Source organism: Carcharodon carcharias, chromosome 16 (genome assembly GCF_017639515.1).
Source record: "Carcharodon carcharias isolate sCarCar2 chromosome 16, sCarCar2.pri, whole genome shotgun sequence".
Classification (NCBI taxonomy): domain Eukaryota; kingdom Metazoa; phylum Chordata; class Chondrichthyes; order Lamniformes; family Lamnidae; genus Carcharodon; species Carcharodon carcharias.
Genome location: NC_054482.1, coordinates 117,344,990 through 117,366,031, shown reverse-complemented (window position 1 = coordinate 117,366,031; position 21,042 = coordinate 117,344,990). Strand labels below are relative to the sequence as shown.

The 21,042-nt window shown below is 44.2% G+C and overlaps 2 protein-coding genes across 10 annotated transcripts in view; one reads left to right on the top strand and one right to left on the bottom strand.

The window, feature by feature from the left end:
- Positions 1-21,042, bottom strand: part of LOC121289241 (choline transporter-like protein 5) — a 478,732-nt gene that overhangs the window by 65,802 nt on the left and 391,888 nt on the right. The window lies entirely within an intron of this gene.
- lhx8a (LIM homeobox 8a) overlaps positions 1-21,042 on the top strand; it is a 40,208-nt gene that overhangs the window by 11,410 nt on the left and 7,756 nt on the right. The window contains exons 5-7 of the mRNA XM_041208487.1: positions 5,055-5,158; positions 12,378-12,473; positions 17,187-17,370. Coding sequence (XP_041064421.1) covers positions 5,055-5,158; positions 12,378-12,473; positions 17,187-17,370 — 384 coding nt within the window. The remainder of the gene's footprint in view (positions 1-5,054; positions 5,159-12,377; positions 12,474-17,186; positions 17,371-21,042) is intronic.

Here is a 21,042-nt window from a genome sequence, read left to right as displayed (position 1 = left end):
GATTACCTCAATCAAACCTGCCTACCTCAATTGAACCTGCCTCCACCATCCTATCGGGAAGCTCATCCCAAGGCTCCAAACACCCTCTGGGTGGAAACATTTTCCTTATCAATCCTACCCCTTTTGCCAATTATATTGAATCTGTGCCCTCTAGTTCTTGATCTCTTCAGTGGGAACAGTTTCTCACTATTTACCCTGTCCATACCCCTCAGGGTCTTGAATACCTCTATCAAGTCTCCCGTCAGCCTTCTTTTCTCCAAGGAAAACAGTACCAACCTCTCCAATCTATCTTCATAGCTAGAGCCGTTATCCATGAATCATTCTTGTTAATCTCCTTTGTACTTTCTCTCCAATGCCTTCTCTCCAATGCCTTCACATCCTTAAGTACCCAGAATGGGAGGCAGCACTCCAGATGAGGCCTAACTGGTGTTTTATACAAGTTCAACATGACCTACTTACTCTTGTACTCAATACTCCTATTAATAAAGCCTAAGATGCTATATGCTTTATTAACTGCTCTCTCAACATACCCTGCCACCTTCAATGACGTCTGTGTGTGTGTGTGTGTGTATATACACACACACACACACACACACACACACACACAGATCCCTCTGCTCCTGCACCATCTCAGGCTCTCCCTTTTTTATACTGACTCACCATATTCTTCCTACCAAAGTGGAGCACCTCTCACTTCTCTGCATTGAACTTCAACTGCTACTTGTCTTCCCTTTCCAATCCACCAATATGTCTGTCCTTTTTGAAGTTCAAGATTATCCTCATCAGTTGATAACTCTTCCAATCTTTGTGTCATCTGCAATTTGAAATCATGCCCTGAATCCCACAGTCTACATCAATAATATGTATTAGGAAGAGCAAGGGTCCCAACACTGACCCCTGGGGAACTCCAATACAAATCTTCTTCCAATCTGGAACGCAGCCATCTTTCACTACTTTGTTCCCTGTCACTCAGCCAATCTCTTATCCAAGTGCCTACTTTCCCTTTATTCCATGAGCTAGAATTTTGTGCTTAAGTCTGTTTGGGACTGAATCCAAATGCCTTTTGAAAATCCATATACACCACATCAGCTTCTGTAGTATGCACACTTCCTTTTCATCTTCACCTCTATATCTCTTGTTATCCAGGATGCTCTGGATTTATTGGCCCTACCTTTCCCCTTCCAGGGAACATACCTTGACATTGTCTGCAATACTTCGTCTTTGAAGATGACCTATTGTTAAGCCACTTTTTTCTGCCAAGGTTTGATTCCAACTCAGCAACACCAGTCCAGACCCACAGCAATGTGACTTTCAAATGCCCTCTGAACAAGGGCAAATGGGAATGGGCAATAAATGCTGGCCTACCCCACATCCTATGAATGATTTTTTTAAAAAAGTCTCAACTCCGTTCTCATTTTATCAAAGTTGGCTTCCCCCAATTAATTATCCCTTCTCTGGATTGTTCCATGGCCAATGTAAACCTTATGACACAATGGTCACTGTCCCCCCCAGAGGTGTTCGCACTTATATTTGATCCACTTGGGCCAACTCATTCCTCAGAACCTGGTCCAACAGTGCCTGCCCTCTTGTTGGATCGGAAAAGCATTGCTGAAGAAAATTATCTGGAACTCGTTTCCAGGAACTCTTGCCTCTCTCATCCCTTTTCACTATTCTTATCCCAGACCATATTTGGATAACTGAAGTCTACCCCCTCTCGCCCCACCTCCAATTCAAATTACTCCATAGTTCTTGCACCTCTGTGTGCCACTCACCTGAATTGGAAGGTTGTGGGTTCAAGTTCCACTCCAGACACTTGAGCACAAAAATCTAGGCTGACACCAGTGCAGTAGTGAGGGCATGCTGCACTGTTGATGGTGCTGCCTTTTTGGGCAAGATGTGCCCTGCCCCCTCTGGTGGATGTAATAGAGATCCCATGGGTGCTATTTTGAAGAAGAGCAGGGGGGGTTATCCCAGGTGCTGTAACAAATATTTATCCCTTAATCAACATCACAAGATTATCCGGGGATGATCACATTGCTGTGTGCCTGTTGATTGCTGCATTTCCCATTTTATAGCAATAACTGCACTGAAGTGTCTTTGGCTGTAAAATGTTTTGGGATTTCTTCATGGTTATTAAATGTGCTTTATAATGTGCAATCCTCTATTTGTTTGTGGGATGTGCGTGTCACTAGCAAGACTGGCATTTATTGATGAACAGCCTTGAACTGCTGCAATCTTTGTGAAGATTCTGCCATGGTGACATTTAGTAGGGCACTGCAGAATTTTGATCAGGCAATGAAGGAACGATGGTATATCTCCAAATCAGAATGATGTGTGATTTGGGGAAACGTGGTGGTATTCCTGTGTGCCTGCCACCCTCCTTATTCTAAGTGGTAGAGGTCATGGTTTTTGTGAGGTATTGGTGAATTGCAGTGCATCTTATAGATGGCACACAACTACAATCATACTCTAGTGGTGGATGCATATAAATCAACTGGACTACTTTGGCCTGAATGATATCGAACTTCTTAGCTGTTGGAACTGCTTATCCAGACAAATGGAAGGGCATTCCATAACAAAAACAGAATTACCTGGAAGAACTCAGCAGGTCTGGCAGCATCAGCAGAGAAGAAAAGAGTTGGGGAAAAAAACAAAAAAACTGCGGATGCTGGAAATCCAAAACAAAAACAGAATTACCTGGAAAAACTCAGCAGGTCTTATTATAAGGTCAGCTTATATTTCACCCCTTCCTTGGATTCACCTAGTTCTGTTGAAGGGTCATGAGGACTCGAAACGTCAACTCTTCTTCTCTGCCGATGCTGCCAGACCTGCTGAGTTTTTCCAGGTAATTCTGTTTTTGTTTAGGGTATTCCATACATGGCTGACTTGGCCCTTGTAGATGGTGGACAGACTTTGCAGAATTGGGAGGAGCCATTCACTGAATACCTAACCTCTGGCTTACTCGTGTAGCTACAGTATGTATGGCTGGCCCAGTTTCTGGTTAAATTTCTTGCACAAAATCCTTAGCTTGGCTTAATTAATTTCCAATTTATTCTGATGCCCTATAATTTAGTCACTGTTTGCTAATATTCTCCTGCTTTTGGATGATGATGATTTGAACCCAATTAAAGATGAATTGCCATGTTTTTAGAATCTTAGTTTAGGTTAAATGTTCAAAATCAGAAAAGGCTGCTGCATCTTGCATGACATTGCCTCTGAACATCTGCCTCTACCAGCTATACCAAGATCAACATTTTAAGGCATTTCCGATGCTGGTTATGAGAAGATCTTAGAGTATTGGATTGTTGGTCTTGTGTAGTTTTTTTTAATTTCCAATTTTCCTTGTGATTTTTGCATTACTTTTTAAATTTATTAATTCACTGGATGTGAGCATCTCTGGTAAGGTCAGCATTATTCCTCATTTTTTAATTGCCCTTAAGGTTTTGGTGAACTTCCACCTTGAACCATTGCAGTCCATGTGGTGAAGGTGTTATAGCTTTTCATTGGCATAATGAAGGTTGGAATATATAATCAAATAATTGGAAAGTATGAGGACCAAAAGAGTCTTAACGCTCTTTAGTGAAGGAGTGGGTACAAACTCAGGATTATTACTAGTAGTGAGAAAGGGCAGAAACGTTTTCCACCTCCATTCTTTACATGCACATGTTACTTAGAATGCAAATTGCTTTAAGTGACTATTGAGGCAGAGACTATGAATATACTTTAAATGGGTATGGGGTAATTATTTTGAATAGGAAGAAACTTCTAGGGTACAAGAAGTGTTTATGTAGATGGACCCTGTTGATGTATGGGCAAAAGCACAATGTGACGATGTTCTTATAATAGCTGCTTTATCTTTTGCAATCCTTGGCCAAAAGTATTGAATTTCTGAAGCTGTGATTGGGGCATTTAACCTACTCTAATTTGCATTTAATTTTCCTCATTTCAAGAAATGGGGAAATTATTTTCCTCTGGAAAAGGAGAAACTTTAAAGACGCTTACTTGTTTCACTTCAGAGTAGCCTCTGCAAAACATCTTTATTGGGATTATATAAGAGCACTTGTGCTCCTGTTTTTTTTTGTTTGGCTTTATAATGCTACCAGCAATAAGTTTGTTTTTACTGTTTCATGGGCTAAACAGTGAAATAGGAGAAGTTGGTTTTCATTAACTAAAATGCCATGCATTAGTGCAAAACTTGGGTACTAAAAATCCATGGAATATCCATGAGAAACAACTCAAATATTTGTAATTGAATAACTTTCTGGGTAGTTTGTATTTTGCAGTATAATTTTTCATAGCCATAAAAACATTTTAGCAATCTTATTACACTTTAATAAACTTCATTCTCATTTTCAGGCAAGGGCAGGTTGAGCATGGCGTTTGTTGGCTTGTAATGTGAGCACAAGCATGTTTGAAAGTTCTTGTAGCACTGAATTTTTTTGGTGATTGGTTTATGATCAAATTACAGTGCAACTTCCTTTCCTGCAGCAATTTGGATGTGATATTGTGCCAACATTAAAGGATTTAACATAGGAGACACTGAGCAGAAGTAGAGGTAATTGAGAGCTGAACAATTGTATGGTCAAGAATAATTTTTGTCATTTTATAAGCAGAGATTTAACAAAAAGTTTGCTTAGGGATTGATTGCAGCAAGACAGCTAGAGGTTGTGCCACTATGAAGAGCAGAGGTGGGAGATGCTAAGATCTGTACCACACAAGACTTCCAATATAAATAATGCACAAAACATTTAAAGGGGCACACACTTAAGCTGGCTGTGTGCAATTAAATTTTAGAGTAAACATGCAAAGGAGTGGGATGGTGGTGTAAAAGGACTGAAGTTGTAGGGAGAGGAGTAAGGGGCCTTGCAGGATGCCAGAATTCTAATAGCTGTGTGGCAAATGCACACTTGAAATGAATTTCTGTAGATCAGGCTTTTGAACTGGGGATGTTGGGTGTGGGCCTTTCACATTAGTTTTCATTCTCACGTGCAAAGTTATTTTATGGAAAGGTTCTTTTGAATGCACAATTTGAGACTGCAACTGAATTCTTGTAGGGAATGGAGTAACTGTGGAAGGAGCATTACCAACGGAACAAGATGTGATTCAACCCAAGCCAACAAAACGAGCACGGACCAGCTTCACAGCTGATCAGCTCCAGGTAATAAGCATTTCTTCACCTCCCTCTTCCTCTGTCAAGTCTTTAACCCTTGATTTGCTTTTCTAACTATTTTCTTTATTGAATCCTAGAACCTTGCAGTACATGAAGTTCATTTGGACCATTGGTTCTCTTGGATGAGTTTTTTGGCTTGAAAGAATAGAACATGTTTTCTTGCATTGGACTAGTTTGGCATCTGAAGTGGTTTACCATGGTTCATATTTGTTTGCAAGGTCATTTGTTGCTGTAACAGGCTCTGTGAGTGAAGAGGCACACCTTCCCTGTCCAGTTTGAAAATACAGCCCGTCCAACTTTGACCTGATCAGTTAAACCTTGGTTGACAATTGGAGATAAAATAACTTCATAGGAGTGTCTATTGTCCACTAGTTTGGTGACTGTTGTTTGGAATTCTCAGTAAATGGCTTTCATAGGTAAGTGATGGTTCACTGACTCCCATCATGGTTCAGGAGTTCATCACTTGGAATGAGTTTGAGAGGCACTAGTGTCTTTTTCTTCAATGGGATGTGGGCATTGCTGACAAGACCAGCATTTGTTGCCCATCTCTAATTGCCCTTGATCTGAATGACTTGCCAGACCATTTCAGAGGGCATTTAAGAGCCAAGCATATTGCTGTGGGTCTGAAGTCACCTATGTATGTATTCTTGGAAGGCAAAAGGATGTGTCTGAGCAAATACTATGGTTGGGGCCAGTGAAGAAGAAAGAGAACTTGCAGTTTTTTTTATTCATTAATGGGATTTGGGCTTCGCTGGCTGGCCCAGCATTTATTGCCCATCCCCAATTGCCCTTGAGAAGGTGGTGGCGAGTCACCTTGAACCTTTGCAGTCCATGTGGTGTAGGTACACCCACAGTGCTGTTAGGGAGGGAGTTCCAGGATTTTGACCCAGCGACAGTGAAGGAACGGCGATATATTTCCAAGTCAGGATGGTGAGTGACTTGGAGGGGAACTTCCAGGTGGTGGTGTTCGCATTTATCTGCTGCCCTTGCCCTTCTAGGTGGTCATGGGTTTGGAAGGTGCTGTCGAAGGAGCCTTGGTGAATTCCTGCAGTGCATCTTGTAGATGGTACACACTACTGCTTCGGTGATGGAGGGAGTGAATGCCTCTGACCTGCTCTTGTAGCCACAGTATATTTATATGGCTAATCCAGTTCAGTTTCTGGTCAATGGTAACTCCCAGGATGTTGATAGTGGGGGATTCAGTGATTGTAATGCCATTGAACATCAAGGGGTGATGGTTGGATTCTCTTGTTGGAGATGGTCATTGCCTGACACTTGTGCAGCATGAATGTTACTTGTCATTTGTCAGCCCAAGTCTGAGTATTTTCCAGGTCTTGCTGCATTTGGACATGGACTGCTTCAGTATCTGAGGAGTCATGAATGGTGCTGGACATCATGCAATCATCAGTGAGCATCCCCACTTTTGACCTTATGGAAGGAAGGACATTGAAGCAGCTGAAGATGGTTGGGCCCAGGGCACTACCATCTGCTGTGATGGGATTCGAGCCCAGGTCCCCAGAGTATTACCCTGGGTCTCTGGATTACAAGTCCAGCGACAATACCACTACACCACCCCAAAGCACTTTCCAACCTAGTGTTTTTGAAATATAGCTGCTGATTCCATGTAGGAAATGAGGGATATATATTGACCATGACACTGGGGGGAGCTCCTCCTACTCTTTCAATTATACCAAGGGATATTTTACATTCACCTGAAAACAGATAGGGCCTCAACTCATCTGAAAGGTGGCTCTGCTGATGGGGCAGCATTGGGGTATCAAGCTGGGTTATGTGCTCCAGTCTCTGGAGTTAGGTTTGAACACTCGATCTGTTAACTCTGGAGGTGGGAATGTGACTACTGAGCCATTTAAAACACATGGGAAAGGATATTGGCAAAAATAAGAAAACAAACGAGCAGAAGGATTTCTGATGAGGGTAATGGAGACACTTATAAACAGGTGATAAGAGGAGAAATGAGAACATCTATTCTTGAAAATTGATTTGGATGTGACTTGTTGTTCAAGACTTGGTGGAACTAGTAGTTGCTTTGAGGTGTAGGGACAATTAGTGAAAGATGGGAGGAAAGTAAAAATGATCCAACAGAAACATGCTTGGTTAAAATTTTAATTTGGGGGATTGAGTGCCAGGCACAGTTGCTTTTGGGCTAAATTTGGAAGGAATAAATGACCAAGGAAATTAGGGGTTCATTTTTCTACATGTTCTTGGGATGTGCATGACACTGAGGACCCAATGTTTATTGTCATCATTAGTTGCCCTGCATTGGTTATGATTGAATCCCTTGCTCGGGCACTTGAGAGAGAATTGGTGTGCTGTCATGTTTCACCATTGAGATGGTTAGAGGATTCTTTTGTCATGCAAATGCATTGTTGGAAAACATTTAAATACAGAAAAAGCAATCTTCACTAAAGCCAAGATGCATGGTTAGAAAATTGATTTGTGGATACAAGACAGTGAGTTGAAGGAAGACATTACCCAGATTGGGCTGTGAGCTGGTGTTTCCAAGGGGTCAATTAATGACGGGGGTGGGGGGTGATTTTTCACTTGCTGGTCTCTAGGGGGAAGGCATGTCAGTGATACTGTACTAAACTAATGTGGACTCCATAATTATAAAAACAATAGTGCTACAACTGGGATGGGATGAGTACACAATATCAAGCCCCAATATGCCGAAGGCTGTACCATGTTTAATTTTAGCACCAAAATGGCCAATCGTGTACCTATACCTCTAGTACCCAGAAGAAGAAACTGACCAGGCTTCTTTCAAACTCTGTTTTAAAATAAATTAAACTTAGTTGCAAGTACTGGTTAACGCACATTTGTAACTGGGAAGTATAGCTATGTCTTCCTAAAGAATTTCCCCAGCGCGTGCGCGCACACATACACGCCCCCCTCCCCACCCTCCCCCCAAACAGAGTCTCTCTGCAGAGATGGGCTTTGGAGAATGGGCGTTATAAGATAAAGGATAAAGTCTGCACAGTCTTGATGCTGTCGACCTGGAGTGTTCTCACGTGCAGATGGGCCGCTGATCCCAGTGGATGCCTGGAAGTTCTCTCTAACTGGTTCAGCTTCGCAGGTCCAAATGCACACTGGTTACACTCAGATGAGGGCTTTCTGGCTACAGGTTAATAGCGTGTCTCAATTTTAGACAAGGTGGAGGGGGATTCAGTCAAGGTAGCAGCCTTTCCTCAGCTTGTTCTTCAGTAAGACTGCCTTCAAAACAAGCAGGTTCACAACTTGTTTTTTCCCCTCTGCCACGTGACTTTTTGCCTCCCAGCTTTTCATTAAAGTGCTTTGCAGCGCAACACAAACACAATCCTCCTTCTCAAGTACCATGTAAATCAGGTGATTTCTTGGAAGAGTTCTGCTTGTTGGCAGTTCCAAGGTGAACTTCCAGGTGGTGGTGGTATGTGTCTGCTGCCCTTGTCCACCCAGATGGTAGCAGTTGTGGGTTTGGAAGGTGCTGTCCAAGGAGCCTTGGTGAATTCCTGCAGTGCATCTTTTAGATGGGGTACACTGCTGCTACTGTGCATCAGTGGTAGAGGGAGTGAATGTTTGATTGTGGATGGGGTGCCAATCAAGTGGGCTGCTTTGTCCTGGATGGTGTCAAGCTTCTTGAGTGTTGGAGCTGCACTCATCCAGGCAAGTGGGGAGTATCCCATCACACTCCTGACTTGGGCCTTGTAGATGGTGGACAAGTTTTGGGGAGTCAGGAGCGGAGTTACTCGCTGCAGGATTCCTAGCCGCTGTATTTATATGGCTAGTTGGTTCCATTTCTGGTCAATGGTAACCTCTGGGATGTTGATGGGTGGGGTTCTGTGATGGTAATGCCATTGAATGTCCAATGGTTAGATTCCTTTGTTGGAGATGGTCATTGTTCAGCAAGTGTGGCACAAATGTTACTTGCCACTTGTCAGCTCAAGCCTGGATATTGTCCAGATCTTGATAACACCGTTGATCCCTTCTATCACTTCACTGATGATCAAGAGTAGACTGATGGGGTGGTAATTGGCCAGGTTGGATTTGTCCTCCTTTCTGTACTGAATATATTTGGGGAATTTTAAACATTGCCAAATGGATGCCTGTGTTGTAGCCATACTAGAACAACTTGGTTCAGGGTGTGGCAAGTTCTGGAGCGTACCTCCTGTATTGCCAGGATGCTTGTCTCAGCCCATGGCCTTTGCAGTATCCAGTGCTGTCAGCTGTTTATCATGTGAATTGAATTGGCGGTAGACTGGCATCTGTGATGCTATGGAACTTGGGCGGCCAAGATGAGTCATTCACTTGGCACTTCTGGCTGAAGGTGTTTGCAACTGCTTCAGCCTTATCTTTTTGTCTTGATGTGCTTTCCTCAATCATTGAGGATGGGGATATTTGTGGAGCCTCCTCCTCCAGTGAGTTGTTTAATTGTCCGCCACCATTCACAACTGGATGTGGCAGGACTGCAGAGCTTAGATCTGATCCATTGGTTGTGGGATTGCTTAACTCTGTCTATCACTTGCTGCTTATGCTGTTTGGCACGCAAGTAGTCCTGTGTTAGCTTCACCAGGTTGACACCTCATTTTTAGGTATGTCTGGTGCTGCTCCTGGCATGCCCTCCTGCATTTTTTTTATTGAAGCAGGGTTAATCCCCTGGCTTGATGGTAATGGTAGAGTGGGGGATATGCTGGGCCCTGAGGTTACAGATTGTGTTAGAATACAATTCTGCTGCTGATGGTCCCCAGTGCCTCATGAATGCCCAGTCCAAGTTGCTATATCTGTTCAAAATCCACCCCATTTAGCACGGTGGTATCACCCTGCCATGATGGAGGGGTATCCTGAATGTGGAGGCAGGACTTCGTTTGTTGGGGGGAGGAGGGTGGGATTGTGAGGGCGGTATCTGGTTATCAGTGGGAGGTTACCTTTCCCATGTTTGACCTGATGCCATGAGACTTCTTGGGATCCAGAGCCAACGCTGAGTTGGCTTTGTACCACCTTGCTGCTGCATCTTTTGGCCCTGTCCTGTTGGTGGAACAGGACATACCTGGTTATGGTGGTTTCTGGGATATTATCTGTATGATTCCATGAGTCAGGCTGCTGCTTGACTGGCCTGTGGGATAGCGCATCCAATTTTGGCTCAAGTCCCCAGATGTCAGTAAGGAGGACTTTGCAAGGTTTGCTGTTGTCCAGGTTGATGCCAGGTGGTCCACTCAGTTTCATTCCTTATAGACTTTCTAGCACTTTGATACAACTGAGTGACATGCTGGACCATTTCAGAGGGCAGTCAAGAGTCAACCACATTGCTCTGGGTCTAGAATCACATGTAAACCAGACCCAGGTGAGGGAGGCAGATTTCTTTCCCTAAAGGACATTAGTGAACCAGATGGGACAATTGACAATGTTTTCATGGTCGTCATCATTGGACTTTTAATTCCAGATTTTTATTAAATTCAAATTCTACCATCTGATGTGGCGGGATTCAAGCCCAGGTCCCCAGAGCATTGCCCTGAGTCTCTGGATTACCAGCCCAGTGACAATACCACTACACCACCGCCACCTCTTAATTGTGCAGAGCAATGATCAAGCCTCTTTCAAGATATTGTATTTAGTTTAATTGTTTTGGGCACCCTACCTTGGGAGTAAGTGGAAATTTATCACTAGGCACAGAGTGAAAAGACTGAACAGTGAGGAACTGAGGTGAAAACTGGAATGGGAAGAACCTTCTTGAGGGAAGCTAGTTCAAAAAGTGAATCTGGGATATTGTCCTGTATAAAGTTGAACATGGGATGCACATTGCATCTGTAGGACTTCTTGAGGCAATGTTAGCTCCAGCCTCATGCAAGCCCCACTTCCTTCGCCTCACCATTAGTGGATGTGCATTCAGCTACTAGGCTCTTAAGCCTTGGGATTCCCTCCCTAAACCACCTCAAAACACCAACCAACTCTTGGTCACATCCTAATATTTCCTTGTGTCCTTTTTGAATACAAAACAATTGACAGGATATGGACGTTGCTGGTGGGACAAGAATTTATTTCCCTTTAGTGATGAGCAATGTGGTTGATTCTTAAATGCCTGGAACCTACACCACATGGACTGCAGCAGTTCAAGAAGGTGGCTCCACCACCACCTCGAGGGCAATTAAGGATGGGCAATAAATGCTGGCCTATCCAGTGATGCTCACAACCCATGAATGAATTTTGGGGGAGGGTAAAAAAGCTGCCACCCTGAATCAAGTAGTTTGCTGGATCGTTTTACAGGGCAATTAAGGGTCAACACTATTGGTGTGGGGCTGGTGTCGCATGTAGGCCAGACTTAAGGTCAGCAGATTTCCTTCCCCAAAAGAACCAGAAAGGTTTTAACATTGAAACCTAGCTTTATGGTCACAATTATTGAGACCAGATATTTTAAAATGTCTTTCTTTTAATTAAATCATTCTATTATGGTGTCTCCAATGAGTGTAAAAGACCCCACAGCATTTTTGGAAGAACCAGCAGTGCTCTCCCTAATGTCTGGGGCCAGCATTCACCCTTTGAATATGTAACTTTTTTTAAAAAAAACTTATCTGATCATTTTCTCCTTGCTGTATATGGGAGTTTGTGCTCAAATTGGCCTATGTTTCATGCATTGCAATGATGACTACGTTAGGGAAGTACTTCATGGGCTGTAAAAGTGCTTTGGAATGGTTTGAGGTTGTGAGCAGCGCTAATAAATAGGGTTCGTTTTCTTAAACATCAGGCCACACTCTGGTGCAAATTTAAAAACCAGATTCCTAGGTATCGTTTTTAAGGCTGGAAGAAAATATTCCATTGACATCATCCTAGAGAGACAGGTTTTTCTTGAGATGCAAGCTACTTTTCTAAAATAACAGAAAATGCTGGAAATACTTGAGGTCTGGTAGCATGTGTGAAGAGAGTTGATGTTTTGGGTCAATGGCCTTGCATCATAAGTGGAAAAGATCTGGAATTTGTTTAAACCTGTTCCGTCACTGACTTTTTCCAGTTCTGATGAAAGGTCGTCAACCTGAAACATCAATTGTTTCTCCATGTGTGCTGCAAGACCTTTTGAGTATTTCCAACATTGTGTTATTTCAGATTCCAGCATCTATTGTGTTTTGCTCACTTTTGATGAATGGGTTTAAAATGGGCAGGAGTTCAAGGCTAATTACTAAAAGACTTGTTTAAAACTGCACAGCTCATTCTTGTTTTACAGATAATGCAAGCACAATTTTCACAAGACAACAATCCAGATGCACAAACACTCCAAAAACTTGCAGACAGAACTGGTTTAAGCAGGCGTGTAATACAGGTGAGACCATTTCAAAGGTTACTCTTACAGTTGAAACATCCTTGTGTAAGATGATCAGAGTTCAAAAGGCTTTAACCTAGATGTGATCATCAAGGAACCCTAGCAAAACTGGAGTCAATGGGAGTCATGGGGAAAAACTCTCCGCTGGTTGGAGTCATACCTAGCACAAAGGAAGATGGTTGTGGTTGTTGGAGGTCAGTTATCTCTGCTCGAGGATATCACCACAGGAGTTCCTCAGGGTAGTGTCCTCTGCCCAACCATCTTCAGCTGCTTCATCAGTGACCTTCCATCATAGGGTCAGAAGTGAAGATGTTTGCTGATTGCATGATCACCATTCGCAACTCATACTGAAGCAGTCCATGTCCAAGTGCAGCAAGACCTGGACAATATCCAGGCTTGGGCTTATAAGTGGCAAGTAACATTTGCACCACACAAGTGTCAGGCAATGACCATCTCCAGCAAGGGGAGAATCCAACCATTGCCCTTTATGTTCAATGGCATTACTGTCACTGAATCCCCCACTATCAATATCCTGGACATTACCATTGACCAGAAACTGAACTGAACTAGCTACATAAATACTGTGGCTACAAGAGCAGGTCAGAGACTAGGATCCTGTGACGAGTAACTCACCACCTGACTCCCCAAAAGCCTGTCCACCATCCGCAAGGCAGAAGTCAGGAGCGTGATGGAATTCTCCCCATTTGCCTGGAGTGCAGCTCCCACAACACTCAAGAAGCTTGACACCATCCAGGACAAAGCAGCCCGCTTGATTGGCATCCCATCCACAACCATTGGGGTCCAGCACCAAAGTACAGCAGCAATGGATACCATCTATAAGATGCACTGCAGGAATTCACCAAGGCACCTTCCAAACCCATAACTGCTACCATCTAGAAGGACAAGGGCAGTGGATACATAGGAACGCCACCATCTGCAAGTTGTCCTCCAAGTCACTCACCATACTGACTTGGAAATATATCGCTGTTCTTTCACTATCGCTGGGTCAAAATCCTGAAACTCCCTAACAGCGCTGTGGGTATACCTGCACCGCATGGACTGCAGTGGTTCAAGAAGGCAGGTCACCACCACCAGCACCTTATGGACAACTAGGGATGGGCAATAAATGCTGGCCTAGCCAGTGAAGCCCACACCCCATGAATGAATTAGAGTTCATGGGTTTCTCTAATCCCTAATACCCCATTATCTAAGTTTTTATTTTAAATGACTTCTAGAAACCCCTAGTGACAGTGGTGTAAGCTGTCTGCTGATTGCTTTCATGTCCCAGTCAAAGCTGTAGGTTGAGTTCCATTCTGTGAGCTTCAGTGCATTAATCCAGGCTGACCACCTCTGAAGATAGGCAGGAAAGTAAGTCATGAAGAGGATGTGAGGAATCTGCAAAGGTTGGTTAAGTGAATGGGCAAAAATTTGGCAGATGGAGTGTCATGTGGGGAAAATGTGAAGTTGTTCACTTTGGCAGGGAGATTAGAAAAGCAACATATTATTTAAATGGCAAGAGATGGCAGACCTCAGTGGTACAGAGGGATCTGGGTGTCCTGGTACATGAATGAGGGGAAAGTTAGTAAGCAAGTGATTAGGAAGGTCAATGGGATGTTGTAATTTTTTTGCAAGGGGAATGGAATACATAAGCGAGGATATTTTGCTGCAGTTGTACAGTTGTATTGGTGAGACCACACCTGGAGTACAGTTTTTGGCCTCCTTATTTAAGAAAGGATATACATGTGTTAGAAGCAGTTCAGAGAGGGTTCTTTCAACCCCATCCTGGGATGGGGAGATTAACTTCTGAGGACAGGTTGGGCCTGTATCCATTGGAGTTTAGAAGAATGAGGGGTGATCTTCTTGAAACATACAAAATCCTGAGGGTACTTGACATGGTGGATGCTGACAGGATATTTCCCCAGGGGGAGACTAGAACTAGGGACACGGTTTAAAAATAAGGGATCTCCCATTTAAGGTAGATGAGGGGAAATATTTTCTGAAGGTTGTGACAGAGTGGTAGAGGCAGGGTCGGAGATTGAGGGTGGGTGGAATATGAAGCTGAGACTGCAATCCAATCAGTTATGACCTTATTGAATGGCAGAGCAGGCTCGAGGGGCCAAATGGCCTACTCTAATTTGTATGTCTTATGTTTGTATATACATATTTTGGTCATCCTCCAAATTCACAGTTCAGCATTCCTGTTTGGTTCCCCTTTCAACCATATGAAGCTTCTTTTAATGTTTCAACGTCGAGGTGCTGTATTGTATTTTATTATTGCTGTATTGATAGCAGTAATATTTTATATCTTAAGCCTGTAGTATATTCAGCTAATGCAACCAAGGCACTTGCCTAATTTGTCTAAACAAATATGTTGGGTTTACTAATTGTTTAAAATTGCCTGAATGACTGATTTGTAGCTCTCAAATGTTCATCATACACTGACTGTTCTCACTAACCTAAACTGGCTCCTGAGCAGCACCTTGATTTCTTAAATTGTTAACTTTTGCTTTCAAATGCATCTCCCTTCTCCAGCCCCACCACCTTCTGGATCCTGTACTCCTCTCATCCCAGTCTGTTCTGCATCCCTGATTTTAATTGTTCCATTGTTGGTGGCTATGTCTTCAGCTGTCTGGGCCCTTAAGTTCTGGAATTCTCCACCTCTCTAAGATGCTCCTTAAAACCAAACTTTTTTATTGGATATGTTTTGGAATATCACCTTGTGGCTCAGTGTCAAATTTTGCTTGGTAATCACTCCTGTGAGGCACCCTGAGACTTGGTGTTATGCAACTATAAACTGTTGAATTAATTACTCAATGGCTTCTGCACTTGGATTGTTGCACTGAAGAATCTAGCAACAAGAAGTGTTTCTCATCTGAATTCAGTACCACTTCACTTATTAATGCAAGGCTGTGTTTGCGCCACCGCAGCTGCAGGGGGTGCACTCGTCACACGTGCCACAGTTCCTGCAACGTCACTGCCAGGATGTCAATCACTGCCCCAATGTCCACTGCTTCACGGGCGAGCAGGGCGGTGGAGGGATGTGCGGAGTTCAGGGCAGTGAGCAAGAGGCACTTCCAAGCAATCGCCACATTGTCTCAGGAGTGAGTGGGGTGGGGGGGGGGGCCTGTTGGGCGGTGTGCGTGATGGGAAAGGGAGCAGGAGGCAGCAACAATGGGCACACAAATGATGTCAGTGGTGCGCACTTCCTGTGTATGTGATGGCAATGTAATTTACAGTAAATGTAAACCACCGCTCCCACTAAACATGGCAAGTAGATAGCTAGTGACTATATAAGCGTAGCAGATATTCAGCTGGCGAACATGTGATGGGAGAGCTGGAGCTGGGGTTGTTTCTGGAAGAGGTACAAAGAACATACAAATTAGGAGCAGGCATAAGATAACTGGCCCCTTGAGCCTACCCCATTTGAAAAGATCTTGGGTGATCTGACTGTGGCCTTCGCTTTCCTGTCTACCCCTGTACCCTTGGAAAGACTCCCTTGTCAGTCAAGAATCTAACTCTGCCTTAAAAATATTCAATGACCCAGCCCCCACTCCTCTCCAGGAAGAGAATGCAACAGACTAACAACCCTCAGGGAAAAAAAATCTCCATTTGAGACTCCTTATTTTTAAACCGTGTCCCCTAGTTCTAGTCTCTCTCGAGGAGTAACATCCTCCATTCTATAGATGGGTCCTGTACAGGATGGATGGATTACACTTGAGCTGGGAGCAGTGGCTTCACTGGGTGTTTTACTAATTCTGGGAGAAGGTTTAAACTAATTTGGCTGATGGATAGGAAGGGGTTATAACATTATAAAGTGGAGAAAAGATATACGAAGGATTCGGAGAGATGGCACTATAGTAAGAAATAATAAAGAAGGACATTTTTTGTCCTTGCCCTGTCGGGCCTATATGTGCCGTCAGTCTGGAGTCAATGTGGTTGACTCTTAACTGCCCTCTGAAACAACCTAGCAAAGTAACTCAGTTGAATTAAACTGCTACAGAAAAGCATAGAATAAAACTGAATGCATCACCTGGCATTAAACTGGGCACTGCATTCAACAATAGCACATCTCCCCAGTTGACCCTGCAAAGTCCTTACTCACATCTGGGGACTTGCGCCAAAGTTGGGGAGCAGTCCCACAGACTAGTCAAGGACCTAGTCATACTCCTACAGCCAATGTCCCAACTCCTCCATCACCATCCTGGGTATGTCCTATCCCAGTGGCACATGTATATGGGAAGGAGGGAGTGGCCCTGGGAGTCCAGAGCCCATGAAGTCTCAAGGCATCAGGTCAAACCTCCTGCTGATTATCCCCTACTGCCCTCCATCAACTGATGAATTAGTAGTACTCCATGCTGAATGCCACTTGGAAGAAGTACTGAGAGATGAGGGCACAATGTTCTCTGGGTGGAGGATTAGTGCCCATCACCAAGAGTCCTGAAAATAGCTGGTGAGAGCCAACAAGAGCAGAGGAAATTGCTTAAATTCCCCCTCACCAAATCTACCTGTCTCAGATTAATCTAAATCTGCCTAAAACAGTATTAGTGGGAGTGACCACTGAACAGTCCCCCAGGGGCCAATGGCCTCTTGTTGAGATTGATTGAGAATGTGTTAAGCTTTTTGGTTGCAAGCCACTCATTGTTACTTGATAAATGGATCTCTTGAGAGTCATTTTTTGCCATATTTTTTAAATTGGCAACATGATGTTTACAGGTTTGGTTTCAGAACTGCAGAGCACGTCATAAGAAGAACGTGAGTCCGAACCATCTGTCGACAGCCCCAGTGACAGGAGCACAACAGGAGAGAGTCTCACCACCGATGCTGGACGAAATGACCTACTCTGCATACGTAGCACCAGATGGGCAGATGTTGACTGCCTTGCACACCTACATGGAAAGTAAGTTCATTAGAAAAAGGGGGTGAATAGATTGACCTCGTGTGCACCTTGCTTTCTGAGTAGAGCCAGTGTTGTCCTCCTGAGTTACTTTCGAGGCTCAAGTTTTTAAAAAAAAAAAATCTAGGCCTACGCTCCCAGTTCCAGTACTCCAGAGTGCTGCACTATTGGGAAGTGCCATTTTTCAGATGAGGCTGAGGTGGATGTTAAGAGGTCTCATGACATCCTTCAAGGGCAACAAAGTTTTCCCAGTGTCCTGGTCAATGTTTCTCTCTCATCTATTTTGTGGTATTGTTTCAGTTTCTTTATTCTTTCATTGGATGTGGGCATAAGTAGCAAGGACAGCATTTATTGCCCATCCCTAGTTGCCTTTGAGAAGACCATAAGACATAGGAACAGAAATTAGGCCATTCGGCCCATCGAGTCTGATCTGCCATTCAATCATGGCTGATAAGTTTCTCAACCCCATTCTCCTGCCTTCTCCCTGTAACCTTTGATCCCCATACCAATCAAGAACCTATCTATCTCGATCTTAAATACACTCAATGACCTGGCCTCCACAGCCTTCTGTGGCAATGAATTCCATAGATTCACCACTCTGGCTAAAGAAGTTTCTCCTCATCTCTGTTCTAAAAGGTCTTCCCTTTACTCTGAAGCTGTGCCCTCGGGTCCTAGTCTTTCTTAATGGAAACATCTTCCCCATGTCCACTCTATCCAGGCCTTTCAGTATTCTGTAAGTTTCAATCAGATCCCCCCTCATCCTTCTAAACTCCATCGAGTATAGACCCAGAGTCCTCAAACGTTCCACATATGTTAAGCCTTTCATTCCTGGGATCATTCTCATGAACCTCCTCTGGACCATCTCCTCCTTGAACTGCTGTAGCCCATGTGGTGTAGGTACACCCACTGTTAGGGAGCAAGTTCCAGGATTTTGACTCAGCAACAGTGTAGGAACGGTGATATATTTCCAAGTCAGGATGGTGAGTGGCTTAGAGGGGAACTTCTAGGTGGCGGTGTAGCCAAGCATCTGCTACTCATGTGCTTTGAGGTGGTGGGTTTGGAAGGTACTGTTGAAGAGGCTTGGTGAGTTGCTTGTGTAGATGGTATACGCTGCTGCTACTGTGTATCAGTGGTAAATGGGGTGCTGATCAAGTGGGCTGCTTGTGCTGGATGTTATTGAGCTTTTGTTGGAGCTGCACTCATCCAGGTAAGTGGAAAGTATTCCTGACTTCTACCTTGTAGATGGTAGACAGGCTTTGGAGACTTGAGGTGAGATACTCACCTCTGACCCACTCATGCAGCCATGGTATTTATGGCTGTACAGTATCTGGTCAATGGTAACCCCCAGGATATTGAAGCTGGGAGATTCATTGTTTATGCCATTGAATGTCAAGGGAAGATGATTTAGGTGTTCTCATTGGAAATGGTCATTGCCTGCACCTAAGTGACAACAGTTGTAACGCTAGCTCAAGTCTGTATGTTGTCCATGTCTTGCTGCAAATGAACACAAGTGTGAATGCTGCTGAACATTGCAGTCATCAAACATTTCCACTTCTGATCTTATGGCAGGAGGGTCACTGAAGCCACTGAAGATGATTGGGCCTAGGACCTACTCTGAGGAGCTCCTATAGTGATGTCCTGGAGCTGAGATGATTGACCTCCAACAACCACAATCATTATTTGTTAGGCATAACTCAAACCAGTGGAGAGTTTTTCCCCCTTATTTCCATTGACTTCAATTTTACTTGGCTCCTTGATGCCTCATTCTGTCAAATGCTGCCTTGGTGTCAAAGGCAGATCTCCTCACCTCAAAGTTTAGCTCTTTTGTCCATGTTTGAGGTCGAGTTGAGTGACCCTGGCAGAACCCAAACTGAGTGTCAGTGAGCAAGTTATTGCTGAGTAAGTACTGTTGCTAGCACTGTTGATGATCGAGAGTAGACTGGGCAGTAATTGGCCAGGTTGGATTTGTCCTTTTTGTGGACAAGACACCCTGCATGATTTTCCACAGGTAGGTGCTAGTGTTGTAGCTGTACTGCAACAGCTTGGCTAGAGGAGCAGTTGATTCTGGAGCATGAGTCTTCAATACCATTGTCAGGACCCATAGCCTTTGCTGTATCTAGTACCTTTAGCCATTTCTTGATCTCACATGGACTGAATTGAATTGGCTGAAGACTGGCACCTGTGATGCTGGGGACCTCAGGAGGAGGCTGAGATGGATCATCCGCTTGGCACTTCTGGCTGAAGATTGTTGTAACTTCAGCCTTATTTTTTGCACTGACATGCTGGGCTCCCCCATTGAGGCTGGGGGATATCTGTGGAGCCATCACCTCCAGTGAGTTGTTTAATTGTCATGTCTGGATGTGGCAGGACTGCAGGACTTCAATCTAATCCTTTGGTTGTGGGATTGCTTAGCTGTCTATCACTTGCTACTCATGCTGTTTGGCACACAAGTAGCCCTGTGTTTTAGCTTCACCAGGTTGATATTTTTAGGTATCCGTGGTGTTGCTCCTGGCATGCCCTCCTGCACTCTACATTCAATCTGGATTGATCCTCTAGCTTGATGGTAATGGTAGTGGGGGATATGTTGAGCCATGAGGTTACAGATTGTGTTTGAGTACAATTCTGCTGCTGCTGATGGCCCACAGTGCCTCATGAATGTCTGTCTAATTTTGAGTTGCTGGATCAGTTCGAAATCTTTTCCATTTTAGCATGGTGGGTAGTGCCATTCAACACGATTGAGGGTATCCTCAATATGTGAAGACAGGGCTTTGTCTCTGCCAGGACTTTTGCGGTGGTCACTCTTTCCAATGCTGTCATGGACAGATACATCTCTGGCAGTAGATTGGTGAGGACCAGGCCAAGTAGTTTTTCCCTGCCAACTGCTGCAGACCCAATCTAGCAGCTATGTCCTGTAGAACGCAGGCAGCTTGGTCAGTAGTGATGCTACTGAGCCACTCGATGGGAGACTTGTCCATCACTACGAATGTGTTCTGTGGCCTTGCCACCCTTAGTGCTTTCTCCAAGTGGTGTTCGACATGGAGTATTGATTCATTAAGATGGGGTGGGGATGGTGGTGGTAGGGACAGTAGGTGGTAACCAGCTGGAAGTTTCTTTGCCCATGTTTGACCCGATGTCATGGGACTTCATTGGGTCCAGAGTCATTATTGAAAACTCCCAGGGCAACTCCGTCTTGATTGTTTACCACTGCCGCACCTCCGGTGGGTCTGTCCTGTCAGAAGGCAGGACATACTTGGGCCTGGCTGAGCATGACTGTCAGGTTGCTGCTTGATGTCTGAGACAACTCTCCTAACTTTGGCTCAAGCTCCCAGATGTTAGTAAAGAGGATAGGCAGGGTGTGCCATTGTCATTTCCAGTGCTTTGGTAGATGGTGGTTTGTCTTTTTTAGGTTTTTAGTGGTTTTGATACAACTGAGTGGCTTACTTGGCCATTTAGGAGGGCAATGTCACCCCCTTCCCCCCAGAATGCATTGCATCCTTGCCACAACTCTTATTTCACAGGTGTTCACTCCCTCAAATAATAGATGATTCTTTGCCCATGTTTGACCTGTTTGCCATGTGACCTCAATGTTGAGGGCTCCCTCCTGACTGCATGTCACTGCCACCACCTCTGGTAGATTTGTCCTGTCTGGGATAGTGATGAAATGTTTGGTCATAC